This window comes from Actinia tenebrosa, unplaced genomic scaffold (assembly GCF_029948245.1).
Source record: "Actinia tenebrosa isolate PJP-AT-01 unplaced genomic scaffold, QUT_ActTen_1.0 PGA_scaffold6__47_contigs__length_16458017, whole genome shotgun sequence".
Lineage (NCBI taxonomy): Eukaryota > Metazoa > Cnidaria > Anthozoa > Actiniaria > Actiniidae > Actinia > Actinia tenebrosa.
Genome location: NW_028292583.1, coordinates 7,687,541 through 7,701,357, shown reverse-complemented (window position 1 = coordinate 7,701,357; position 13,817 = coordinate 7,687,541). Strand labels below are relative to the sequence as shown.

The 13,817-nt window shown below is 36.7% G+C and overlaps 1 protein-coding gene across 1 annotated transcript; it reads left to right on the top strand.

Moving 5' to 3' along the window:
* The first annotated feature begins 724 nt into the window (after positions 1-724).
* Positions 725-11,521, top strand: LOC116293372 (endothelin-converting enzyme 1-like). Its single transcript, XM_089039516.1, has 17 exons — positions 725-1,524; positions 1,629-1,676; positions 2,313-2,429; positions 3,124-3,195; positions 3,929-4,053; positions 4,419-4,614; positions 4,912-5,010; positions 6,066-6,152; positions 6,254-6,357; positions 7,008-7,075; positions 8,200-8,254; positions 8,471-8,538; positions 8,703-8,839; positions 9,638-9,703; positions 10,368-10,466; positions 10,863-10,939; positions 11,207-11,521. The coding sequence occupies exons 1-17, from the start codon at positions 799-801 to the stop codon at positions 11,325-11,327; spliced, it is 2,265 nt and encodes a 754-aa protein (XP_088895642.1). The 5' UTR covers positions 725-798; the 3' UTR covers positions 11,328-11,521.
* Positions 11,522-13,817: the final 2,296 nt, after the last annotated feature.

Below are 13,817 nucleotides of genomic sequence, written 5' to 3'. Positions count from 1 at the left end.
CGTAATGGAATGCAATTAAATATTTTCACTTCAACAAATGTCGTTCAAACGATGCTTTTTTAATTCGTAGTCGTTAGAACCTTACCTGTTAGGCTCACGTAATGACAAATAGCTAAAACCATTTATCTCAATTCAAAAATATTCAAAAATTGAAAATAAAGTTTGAGTTTTTGTCTATTTTGATCTTTTAAAACTATTTGGCTATTTACTTCTAAGCAAGTAACAGCAGCTGTTAGTTTTTGTCTCAATCAGAGTAATATAATATAAAAAAGATGACAAAACAATCAAGACAAATAGAAGAGATACTTCTCGTGAAGCACTTTGAATCAAGTGAGATAAGTTACTTTGTCAGTATTTGTACTAATGGTCGCGCAATGGTTATCAATGTAGCAAAAATATCAAATAAAATTACAGATAACCGAAATATGTTTTCATAGAAACGTTGCTGCCATAAACAGAAGAAAAGCGGTCATGTAATATCATCCAAAATTTACAGTTTAGATTTTAGAAGACAGCAGCAGGTAAGTCCTAACAAACTACAAAATTTTTTAAAAATTTTTTAAAGTTACAATCAATTCGAATGGAATTAGAGAAAAATGAAAAGTACTTAGAACATTTTTGAACAGGTAGGATTAGACAGGTTTGTTTTACCGGTAGAGAAAAACGCGTAATTAATTAAAAAGGCTTATTTAAATTAACATCAACTAGATCAAACAGCCTACAGTTCTGGTAATACTATTTGATGAGAAGGGCATCTAGTATCATAACAGACACGCAGCAAAAATTTGTGTAGTCGTGATGGGAAGAATGACAAATAGTGACAGCGGTGGGAGACAAGAAAACAAGAGATGGTCGTTAATCCATGGTTCTCGTTTCTTGACAATCCTACTGGTGATATCCATGATCCACGTAGCAGCAAGTCAGAACAAGATGAGTACTCTTGATCAAGGTTTGAACAAGATTCGATCACCAAGATATGTTAAGACAGCAGGCAAAACCAACACCCAATCTAGCAGGGTTTGTAACACCACGGAATGTATTAAGGCAGCCAAACGAATCAAAAGTTCGATGAACACTACTGTAGACCCTTGTGATGACTTTTATGAGTACGCTTGTGGGAGATGGCTGCAAAACACTACATTGCCAAATCGTAAACCTTTTTCATTCTACGAGATAAGTGACGAAATTAAAGATAAAAAGAAAAGGTTTTTGACAGATATTTTAGAAACAGGGAAAATATCGATAACAATCAAGGGAGCGAAAAAAAGTCTCGTTAAATTGCCTTTAAGCTTGTACCAATCGTGTATGAATCAGAAAGCCATTGACAATGTTGGTGTGCAACCTTTGAAGGAACGGATCAATGATTTGGGAGGCTGGAGCATGGTGGAAGAAGACAGAATCTGGAACGAGGATAACTGGAACTTCAATACAACAATTGGCTTCATTCATAAGAACTACCAGTCTGAGGGAGGGCCGTTATTTTCCGTATACACCGACGCAATTGCTGTTCCATATTCCATCTATGTAAGTAGCAGAAGAAAAAGGCATGCAGTACACGACTGAGTTCAAATTACTGTACGATATGATTGATGTTTAATGCATGTGCATTATTTACCTCCCTGATACAGATCGGTCAGATTGAACACGAAGAAGAAGATTCTCAAATGGCGCCAAACGTAAGATATGGATTGAAAACAATTATTAGACTTATTGAGTAGTACAAAGAGTGCTGTCTCACTTGGGACGCTAAACATGGAGTAACACTAGTGTATAACGCTAGGCGACAACCGTTACTATTAATTTTGCTGTTGTCGTCTAAATAAGTCACATCTAACATCGTAGTGTCTATCAAATGCTCAAAACCAAGGAAACGCACGCCATCCAATAATGGTTACCTCTCATAAATCTATAACACACGCGTTCGCCGCCTACAACTATTTCTATCCAATATAAGCATAAACCTACCAGCATACTATCACGAATCCCGCAATTTGATTGGCTAACAGATTGATTCATTGATTCATTGATTCATTGATTCATTGATTCATTGATTCATTGATTCATTGATTCATTGATTCATTGATTCATTGATTCATTGATTCATTGATTCATTGATTCATTGATTCATTGATTCATTGATTCATTGATTCATTGATTCATTGATTCATTGATTCATTGATTCATTGATTCATTGATTCATTGATTTATTGATTTATTGATTTATTGATTTATTGATTTATTGATTTATTGATTTATTGATTTATTGATTTATTGATTTATTGATTTATTGATTTATTGATTTATTGATATAGAGAACTGCCGCTGAAAAATACATTACTGATTTGGTAAAAGTTTTGGGCGGAAACACGAGCATCGTTACAAAAGTAAAAGAGCTTCTCGACTTTGAGGCCAAACTTAAAGAAGTAAAGGTAGTTTTGTGACGTATGCTTAACATTTTTAGTTGTCAATTAACTTCGGGGGAGGGTAGCCTCCGCTGCCGACGTCCTGCGAGGTTCGGTGGATCCAAACCGACCCCGCAGGACGTCTGCAACGGAGGCTAAGGGGAGGGGAGGGGAGGGGGCGAGGGATCGACATCATTTCCACTGATTCTGTAATATAACCTGCTAGCAGAGTCTCCCTTGTTCTGTAACCTGTTAGCAGACTCTCCCTTTAGCGATTCATGGCAAGAATCGCCAACGTGGTAGTCTCTGCTAGCAGAAAGCAGAAACTGACTGCATTTCAATACATGTATCAAAAAATGAAGGTTTCTTAAATTTTGTTTCCTGAGTCATAAGCAATAGTTCTGATTTTCGCCTTATATCGTAAAACGATCTGTGACTTTTTTTGGCTCTTGGAATATTTAATAGTAATAATAGTTTACAATAATCCACCGAAGAGGAAACGATCGTCGTTGGAATATTTACCGATCCGCCAGTCTTTTTGGTCAATTTTTTAACAGCTCGAGAAACTCTGTATTCAAGTCTAAAATTATATTAATATTCAATAGTAGTGCGCGCATGCGATCGAGAATATGTATATGAAATATGTATAAATATTAAATTTATTTATTATTTATCAAAAATAAAACAATGGTAAAACTCATGGTAATGTTCAATGTTCTAGAATCTGAAGCATTCTAATGAAAGTTTAATGACGAATTTGACACTTGATCAATTACAGCAGAAAGTACCACAGGTAGATATCGACGTTAATTATCAAACTGTATAGTATTTTGCAAAAAATAGCCGAAGTCATTCACCAACCTCGTCCTACTATTCCTACCTAGTCCTACTATGGATCCTACTTATACCCATGGCGTGCTGTTGAAAAAATGTACGAGAGAGAGCTCATTGGCTGTCACACGTAGCAAATAGCAACGACCAGGGGGGACTCATATATAGAAGGGTGGGGATGCTCAGTTATGTCCAGTTGGGCGTGGGAACTAATGACTTATCTCTAAAAGGTACCAATGATCAAAGTGACAGAAGTCAGATAATGAACCGAAAATAAATATCCTTAATTACCATTGCCATTTGAACTGTCATCATATAATCTCAGGTATCTTATTGCCTCAAAAACACCCTAAGAGGTACTGGCATACCCTCTGGTAGTCCTTTTAGATTTGTGACACCCTAAGAGGTACAAAATTGCAGATCTGGGTAAACTAAAAGTCGCATTTCATTGGTCAAAACCTTTACGCTATTACCATCAAGTTGTTAGTCATGTTTTTACGAACCTTCTTGTCCTTACAATTGCTGGCTATTTCATGTTTGCATGTCCACTCAACGTTTGTCAAAGGTTGCACTGTGTACGTGTGATCCTGGCCATGCAACCAACTGTGGGAGAGACCTGTAAAACACTAAAAACCCAACCGACAAAGTAAACGTCGTTAGAGGGAGGATTTAAAGGATTATTTTTTCTTTTCTAGTTCAATTGGAGTAAGCACTTAAATCAGATGTTTGCGCCTCACAATATTACTGGGACCGAGATTATTCATGCTGCACTGCCTTACCTCAAAAAGACTATGGAACTGATACAGAATGCCTCTAAGAGGTAAAATATTCGGCCATTTTCTATTAGCCCTTCATGTCTCGTCTTCTTTAGCATCCGTCAGTTTTCCTTCTTCAAATCCATAGAATACTGTACGTGGTGAGATTTCCTCGGTTTTTAAAGAGATCCCTATCCCTTTTTCATGTATTTCAATTAAGAAAAATGCAAATGTTGATAATCTTAAAGTTATTGATATCTATTCAATTTTATATTGTTGTTTTCATTTCTTGTTGCCATTACTGAACAGTCTTGATACTACTAGTAGAAGTAGGAATTACCATTACCATCGCCATTACCATTACCATTACAAAAACAAAACGCCAGAAAGAAAAATGAAAAAACATTAATGCATCTGTTTACCACTACAGTGTGTTAGCCAATTACCTGGTATGGCACGTGATCAAGAAGGAGGTGGCTTATTCAAGCTTCAATAAAAAAGTACCCATTTCCATAGCGAAACGCAAGGAACAGTGCGTCGATGAAACTGAGTCGACCTTTATGGATTTAATACAAGCTGCATACGTCACAACTTATGGCAAAAGGATAAAAAGGATTAAAAATATGGTAAGCAGGTTTTTGGGAGGGATTGGAAACCTGTGTTACATAAAATGTAGAATAAAATGCGATGTTGTTGTATATGCTCTCTTCAAGGGCTCCGCTAAATCCAGCATCGGGATTACCTTTTCATCGGTTCGTTCATTAACACTTTCACTCGCTTGGTTTAGTGGTTTTAGCCAAGTATGTATTTGTCTTTCTCCTAATATGGTTTTTTATTTGTTTGTTCGGTTTTTTTTTTTTTTTTTTTTTTTTTTTTTTTTTTTTTTTTTTTTTTATCTTGCATGCCTGATCTTATTTCTTTAGGTGGAAGAACTGACAAATGCAATACGCCAAGCCTTGAAAAGAAACGTGAACCACCTTATCTGGGTTGATGCCGAGTCTAGAAAGAAAATAAATGAAAAGGTAAATGGCTTATATATATTCATTTAACACATTATATTAATGTACAATCTCAGTACCTGCATCTGGGGTAGCCGAAAATGCCTACAGTCAAAACTGTATACTTCTAAGTTATGGCGGCTGGTTAGGAAGCTTGAAGAAAAAACTTGGAACCGTTTTGAAGAAAGTGGCGAAAATGTGATTTTTTGAAAATATTTGAGGTTAACAACGACAATCAGCAAAAAAAAATTTATTCGATGAATTCTTAAGATTTGACGCTGATTTTTCCTAATGCTCATCCGCAGTACTTGGAAATAGATATGTGAAAACTTCCAGGCAATCCATTCAATATGGTAATGTTTCTACAGCAATGTTTTATTTGCTTCAAATTTTAGATCAAATTTTCAAGCGGCGTTTTAACTTTTTTCTGTCCTAGACTTTCTATCCAGACGTTAAGATAGTCTGAAAATTTCAGAAAAATCGTACCTGAGGATGAGTAGAAAAAACCCCATAACTATAAAATGCACTGTTCGATTTTCGGGGCCGTAATAGGCTAAACGCTTAAAAACTCTTTAAAAAAATACACTGTTAGAATCTAGGATAATCAAAGCACATTATTAATCATTATATCCAAACTAATTCACAGCGAATTTTGGACAATTTCATTCTCGCTCGCTTCGCAAAACTAGTGCGTCAATTTAACTGGATTTGATATAATGATATAATGTGCTTTGATTATCCTAGATTCTAACAATCAACACGCTGCTCGTTTGGCAGGAAAAAGCTCTTTCATAGAAGTATGCGAATACATCAAATGTGGTCATACTTTTGTGCGTTGCGCTGTAAAACCCCTGCCATACACCATACACTTTCCATGCACCGAACTCATTAAAAACAATGGATATCAGGTGATAATGAGGCGGCATTCTTTGATGTAATTAAGTTCGGTGCATGGGAAGTTCGACGTTTGCCCTAGACCTAAGACACAAATATTTTCAGTTAAGTTTGCATAGTTGTAGTAAATTTGATATCAAAAATAACTTGGTGCTAGCAGTGCAATGTTCAACATATTATTACAGATTGACAACATGAGAAACGAAATTGGCTTTCCGGACTATCTTTCAAGCCCTGAAAGAGTGAAACAGAAATTTAAGAAATACGACACTGTAAGTACAGCCTGTAATGATTATTTCCTTACTTCACAATAACACAGAAAGAACTCTTAACTATAAATATTGCATAACTTTACTTCTCTGTCTCCTCACAGCTCACCCTCAAAAAAGATGAATATTTCAAAAACAAAATAGCCTTATCTAAGTTCAATCACCTACAAATGTTGATGAAATTTAGGCAACCTGTTTCCGTTGATCAGTAAGTATATGATCTGTTAATGATAAATAACGAAGTCGGTTTGTTTTGAGTTCGGAATGGGTGATGAAATCCAAAATTTGGATTGGAATGGACATCCAAGTTAAATTTCATTGAATTTAATGTTGCATTGCATTATCTGTAGTTATCATTCGCTTAAAATTGACCAGGAATTCAAAGCGTAAAGATGTCGGCCATAGAAAAATCTTTCAAAGAATTTTCAAGAACAAAACTGGAGCTGCGTTGTGTATGTGACAAAATTCCTAAGTGGAACAGTAGTAAGGTCGAAGAAAACGATGTAGTGCGTTCACTGTATGGTTTTCATTATGGGGGACATTATCTTCATCTCGAATTAAAAAAGTAATTGAAGATTTCTTTCCCGAATTTATTTCCATCTTTCAGTTTTATCTAAATTGGGCTACCTGTGCCTATTGGGAGGTCCGCTTTTAGGCAGTTCCTAAATTTATATCTTTGCCTTTTGTTGCATTCCTATGCCTTTTTGGATGGATGCATGCACGCATGGATAGATGGATAGATGGATCAATTACATATATTGCACCATTCGATAACTCAGATTCTTAATGAAATAGCGCATCATAATTCGTTAAATTTACAGCGTCATACGACGTTATTTTTTTTAACCATTTTCTCAGCGGGTGGCCAGTGTTTGCTCACGAGGGTGAAGATGGGGCTCGTTACATCTATGATACTAACTTCCTTGGTAGGTACTCTTAAGTATGTTACGAAGTCACAATGTTCCAATACACAGCAGGTAATAAGTGACAGGTTATCTACACGGGGCCATCACCTTGTCTACAAAGCGATTTTGGAACTCCGGCTCTTTCCAATAATATCAATAAGCTCAAAATATATTATCGAATTTCATGTACAAACTATGAAATTTTTAGATTCGGCGCAGCAAAGTTCGACGACAGATTAGCTGTGCCCTAACTTTAATCAGCCTAGATCTCGTACGTACCCTGGGCCCTTAGTATTTCTTCCTGCGCAAGCTCAACGAAATAATTCCCAATTATTTGGTGGACCACGCACAGTAAGATATAAGGGATCTGGGTACGAGATTGATCAAGAGATTATTCAAAGTCCAATACAATTGAGGCACCGTTATTAAGGTTTATAAGTTGGGATAGGGATCGTTCCAATATATTCAATATTCGATTGGATGGATGCGCATCGGCTGGTCGATATAAACATGGCGGTTATATGGGGAGAAATCAGGAAAAAATTATGGAAAAGAGAAGTGAAAACACACACAAAAAAAAAAACAACAGAAAAACAGCAACAAATGGAATTAAAGGGGAAGAAAGAGAAGTGAAAACACGCACATAACAGCTCATCAAATTTTGGCTAACCCTTGGGCCAACACAGCAGTAAATGTATATAGAACAAATTGGCTCTTTGGAAGCCAATGTACCATTTTGGCCTATTCCTGGGCCAAAACAGCACTAATGAACTGGTGCACTTCTGGGCTGCCAAAATAGCACCCTATTATAAAAATGACAAAACGGCTCCGTGGGACCAAATTGGTTCTATCAAATATACTATGTATAACACCAAACACCCTATTAACCGACCAGCTTTGATAATCATCTAATAACAAAATAGTGTTTAATTATGTATGCTTCCTGACATTCCACTTCAAAATGTTCTCTTTTATGACTTGTTTTCGAGAAAAGCGTTGCGCAAGAAAAGAACCATCATATGGATGAACAGCAGATAATTACGTTTATTTGACTTATTTAAAATTGTGTCTTTTCCATAAACCATAAACATTTTTTTCTGTTATTTTGTCCCTAATCAGTTATGTATTTATTATATCTGTTGTAGTCCAGCCTTTAACCAGCCTGCGACCACCTTTCTTTTATGAAAGTGAATACCTAAGGTACGAACTGAGGTAGTGAATATCCTGTGAAAAGCAATGCATAGCTGGCTCGATCCCTAAAGAAGATTGCTTGATACCCAACGCTTTTCGCAAACGACTTGCCTTGAAAGCCACCCAATACTGAAACGTATTGTAGGACTGAGCTATTTGAGAGGCTATAAACAAGTCCCAAATATATGCGTGCAGTTTTTCGGCTTTAACTCGTATCTTTTGCAGGGCTGTTAATTTTGGCGCGATGGGTGCAAATATAGGGAAATCAATCACGCTTGCCTTTGGTCTCATAGGTAAGAGTTTTCCCCAAATGACTCCCAAATACTCAAAACCCAACAATCCTCCCTAAGTAACATCTCAGTGTATGTATTGATTTGTATGTTACAAGTAACCCAGATATAAATTTATAGCAGTCATTTGTAAACGGCAAAACTTACCATGATACTATATTTTTCAGGAAGGAAATATGACAAGAATGGTCTACCTTTCTCGACTGGTCAGGGGTGGTCAAGGAGATCACTACGGAATATTGAGATCAAGGGACGGTGTTTTATCAGGCAGTACTCCCAGTACAAATTGTTCGGAAGATGGCAGGTATGTCAGGGGCTTGTCAGTGATGGTAATTAATTGGGTTCGATTGAGGACGCTTATGTAACAAGAAAAGAGCGGGAAAACACGACTTTGTTTTAATCCGCAATTTTGTAGAACTACACTACATGATGCATACTCTAAGATCGCAATGCATCCTGGGAGCTATGATACAATGGAACATTTACGTAAGCATAAATTATACTGATACATTTCATCAATGGTAATAGAGATCACTACAGCATATTGATACCGGGGGACCGCGTTTTGCCACGCAGTATATCCAGTACAGCTTGTTTGGAACATGGCAAATATGTCAGGGTCGTTTCCAGGGGCTTGTAGGGTTTCTGCCAGTAGTGGTCATGATAGAGATCATATCATAGTAGAGTACAAACACTAAAAGTGTGCAACACTTTGCACTATTTAGTAGCATTGGAAAAAATTGAACAGAAGATTATCCATCTACAGAAAAAGTTTGGTCTCGAAAATTTACCTCAGAAAGGAAATATAACGAAAAACGTATCTCTTTCCCCTACGCTCCTTAGTAATTTTGCCCCCCAAACAATATGGCGTCGGAAACCGTGAAAGGGTCTATCCACAATTACACTAAATATAGATATCGCCGCCCATATGTAGGCCACTTAAGTAAGATATATTCTTCATTCAAGTCTGTCTCATGATGGTGTAAGCGTGAAACTCGGAGTAACAGCTAAAGTAATGTCTTATATTTAATCTATCTACAATTGTCTGATTTTGTAACTGATTTCTTTATGAACACGGGCCAATTTCTCTTTCTTTTTTTAGGTCGACGGCAAACATAATTACTTGGACGAAAACATTGACACTGATGGTTTAAAAGCGGCCAACAAGGTAAAAGCAGTATAAAAATAACGATAAACAAAGATATACCTTTTAGAATGAATAAATTAAATAATAACATAATAACTTAAATTTCTCACTTCTCGTGATTCTTACGCGATATATGAACCTACCAGCCTTTTAATATAAAATCGGTCATAAGAATGTAACAAGATTTTAGTCGATAAACCGCACTGTTTTGGCCTACTCTGCTTGCAGAGGCCCTTTTTTTTCTTTTTTTTCCGGGGAGAGGCTAGGGAGAAAAAGAAAAGCCTCTGTGTCCCGATCCGTTAAACTATTTGATCCAACACAGTCCATGATTGTGGGCGAAAAAAACGCATTAAAACTGAGTTTTTGAGTTGAACACCTCCATGCATGACAACCAAAAAGTCTGCTGTAAGATTTTTGAGCCTGCAATACTAGTGAGCATATCTTTTTACGATAACTGATGACTATTAATGAGCTCACTATTTCTTATGTCAGTTGCCCATTAACGCTCAGGCATGCGCATAAGAAAAGTTGAAAGTTGGAGGCAGTCTCCTTTTCCTCGCGAATGCCGGCAATCCAGAAAAAGAAAAAGAAAAGGAGGCTATCTAAACAGGGAAGGTTTCGGTCATGCTGTTGTTTCAATTTTTTTTTTAATATTCTCGATTTCTGATTTGTGTATCTTTATCAGGCGTATCATGATTGGGCACAGCAAAATCCCAGTAAAACATGGCTGTTACCGGAACTCAATCTAACAAACGAGCAGCTATTCTACACAGCGTTTGCTCAGGTAAGCAAAAGAAGTGAAATCACACCTGATCACAGTCAATAGACCTCTTTACCTTTAGTAAATGTTTTCCATTTCAGTCAACGTATCATTCTCTTAAGAATAAGGTCGGTCGGTCGGTCGGTCGGTCGGTCGGTCGGTCGGTCGGTTGGTTGGTTGGTTGGTTGGTTGGTTAGCTACCCGAATACGCCAGAGATTTTTCAGCGGTCGATAGTTGTCTGTAGGCAGTTATCTGCAAAAGCGAGCCTGCATAGGTCAGCGGATGGCGGTTATCTGTAGGTTAATTTTTTTTTCATGTATTATTTTGAATTTTTTTAAATGAAGTTAAAAGTTTTTATCTTTCTTTATTATCAGCTATTCTATTTGAACAATGTATAACAAAATTGCTTTTTACGACAGACGTATTGCCGCAAGGGAACCCCTGATGGACTACACAAAGCTTTTATTAAAGCTGGATCCTATGATGACAAATTTGGGTATGGTTAGATTAAATATAACGCGTTTGCTGATTGGTTGGCTACCGTGTTGATATCAGAGGCCTGAGACACGCCTCGCACAATTGATGAAAACGGCTGTTTATGTCTCTGTAAAGACTGTTTTCTCGACGGGCCATATTATGAATAAACCATTAATTCGTTAACCGGTATTTTTTTTCCAGCACATTAATTGACTATCATAGTGATATCTGCGTAAATTTATCTGTACTCGTGTGAAACTGATTTTATGTTTTATTCCGGCCACAGGGTGATTGGTGCGTTATGCAACTCTTGTGAGTTCGCCAACGCGTTCAAATGTAAGAAGTACAGTCCGATGAATCCCCCTCATAAGTGTAATCTCTGGAGCAAAGATGGAAATTTGTACTAGTAGCCGTCCCAAGTCCTGGCTCTGGATACTCTTCACATATTGAAAATGGAAACTTTAAATAGCTATAACAAATAAATGGAATTTGAAATAATAATAACAATAACAACTTTACTTGCTAATTTTTGTAAACTAATTTCGTGATCTGAGTTATAGTCACTACTTAAATAAAAATCATAGAAGAATAAAAAATAGACTGCAACGAAACAAATTGAAATAGTGTCGATTAGAAAAGAAAAGAAACAAAATTGTTTTGACACTGGGAATACAATTCCACTCGGGTCACTCGCTTATACAGATACTAAACAAGCTGGGCGAATCCGGTCTTTAATCACTGTCTAGGAAGCCCATATTTCTTCTCCACCGAACCACGCAACAACAGCAATGAGGAAAGCACCATAACACAACACTGAAACATCAGTCGCTGGGGTTATCAACGTCATTTAATGGCTAGTTTACAGATCGAACCTGAAACAGGCTAGCTCTGGGCCGATCTAAGTAAGGACATGGCGGCTAACTCAAAGATCGAATTGAAAATTGGCTTGTCATGCAGGTAATGTTTTGTCGGTGGGGAGAGGAAAACCAGAAAACCTGGAGAAAAAGCGTCGAATCAAGGAAAGGACTTACAAATTATTCTTACATGCGATCCAAAGTCCAGGAATCCAACTTGCCGGACCCCAGAGGTGAGAGGCGATCGAGTACACTACCGCTGAGCCGTGCTTGATTTCTACATTCCTGTTATTCGTGTTGAGTCTCCACAAACAAACAACATAAATTGAAACTGCAGACAACACTGTAAGAAATTAATCGTTCCTTACCCGTTCCCCATGCACACAACGAAAATTTTCTATTGGTTGAAAATGCAAGATCGGTCTGTCAACGATCTATCAAGGTGGAAGAGTAATACAATACAGATCCAGTAGATCTGAGGGATCTAAGGAGGTAGTTTTCTGTCATAATGGAAAGACAAATTTAATATTTTCATTTCAAAGTTTGTCTTTCAGACGATTCTTTTTGAGTCTACGGTGCCCTTAAAAGGGCATCGAGACTCTATGCTATCGCCTCCGTGAGTTACTACTTCATGTACGACCTCATGAAGTGGCACTATTGCATATAATAGGACGATGTTTATGGTAGTGTGACACTTCATGAGGTCTTACATGAAGTAGTAACCTCCGTGAGTGAGTGAGTAAGACTTCCCAGCATTCATAGCGAATTCGAACACAACAACCATGAAAAGCACATGGATAGAGCTTTACTCGGATCGTTCGCTACGGACTTTCAGTCACAAATATCGCGTTTTTTTGTGAGTATTTGACGTTTATTATTGTTTTACTCACTTTCTATTAGTAAATAACAGCTTTCAATGGCGTTTTCATTTCAAGAAATGCTTTGATGTGGCAGTATATGTGTAAAACAGTAACAAAACTAAATTGTACTATTTGGTGAATATTATTTTGGTTTCTTTTGTCGCACAAGAACTGAATTATACTATTAAATTTAATATTTGTACTCTTCTCGTTTCAATTACCGTTTATAGATTCTTCAGGTATGCAGAAGTCTCAGTGACTCTAATCTGTTTGAATTTTTTTACAAATAAGCCAAACTAAAAAAGTTTGTATTTGTAACGATACAAATGACTTGAAATAGGTTGGAGTTAGCTGCAATTCTATGGGCCGAAAAAGAACAATAAAAAGTATGTTGAAGACATCTCAGTTTGGTAAAATAAAACGTTGTGTTAACCTAATCTTAATAATGTTGTACATCATATTTTGTTGTATTAAAAAAAAGCCTAAATGTTCCCATTTTCTAATTTGCGTTGACTTGATATATATTTTATTTCGGAGTGCTTTCCATAAACCCGTGAAACACACTTAAACATATTACTCTTTATTAGCAAGCCTTTTTCTCTATTTTGTCTTCTCCTTCCTATATTACCCTTTTTTTTTCCCCACGGGGTTTTGGTAAATCACTCTACTTCAAAGACCATCTAGTAATACTAGATAATGAAAACACAACCTCGTCCACCGTAGACTCACGTACCCATAGGGTACCTATTTTTTAACTGGTAGTCGTAAGAACCTTCTGATAGGCTCACGTAATGACAAATAACTAAAACCATTTATTTCAATTCAAAAATATTCAACAATAATAAATGTGACAGAGTCAAAAGACACTATTTTGGACAGTAATTATTTAGTCATAAATCTATATTTTTAATTAGGAATGCCTCGTGTACACATAGGAATGTAATTCTTTAGTTAACTGTTTGCGTGGAAAATGCGTAAGCAAGAAATAATTTCCGTACGTAATTACATTACAGTGAGTCATGCCTAGGTTTGGCGCTTGTTTACGTAAGTTCGTGTTTGGGACATCCTGTTTGCGCCTAGGGCGTGCAACATTGTATAGGATGTGTAAGGTCTTAAGAATGCAGGTTTTTCCATAAAAATAGGCCCAAACTAAGCTTAAATCAGTGTAGTAAAAGTTCTTGAA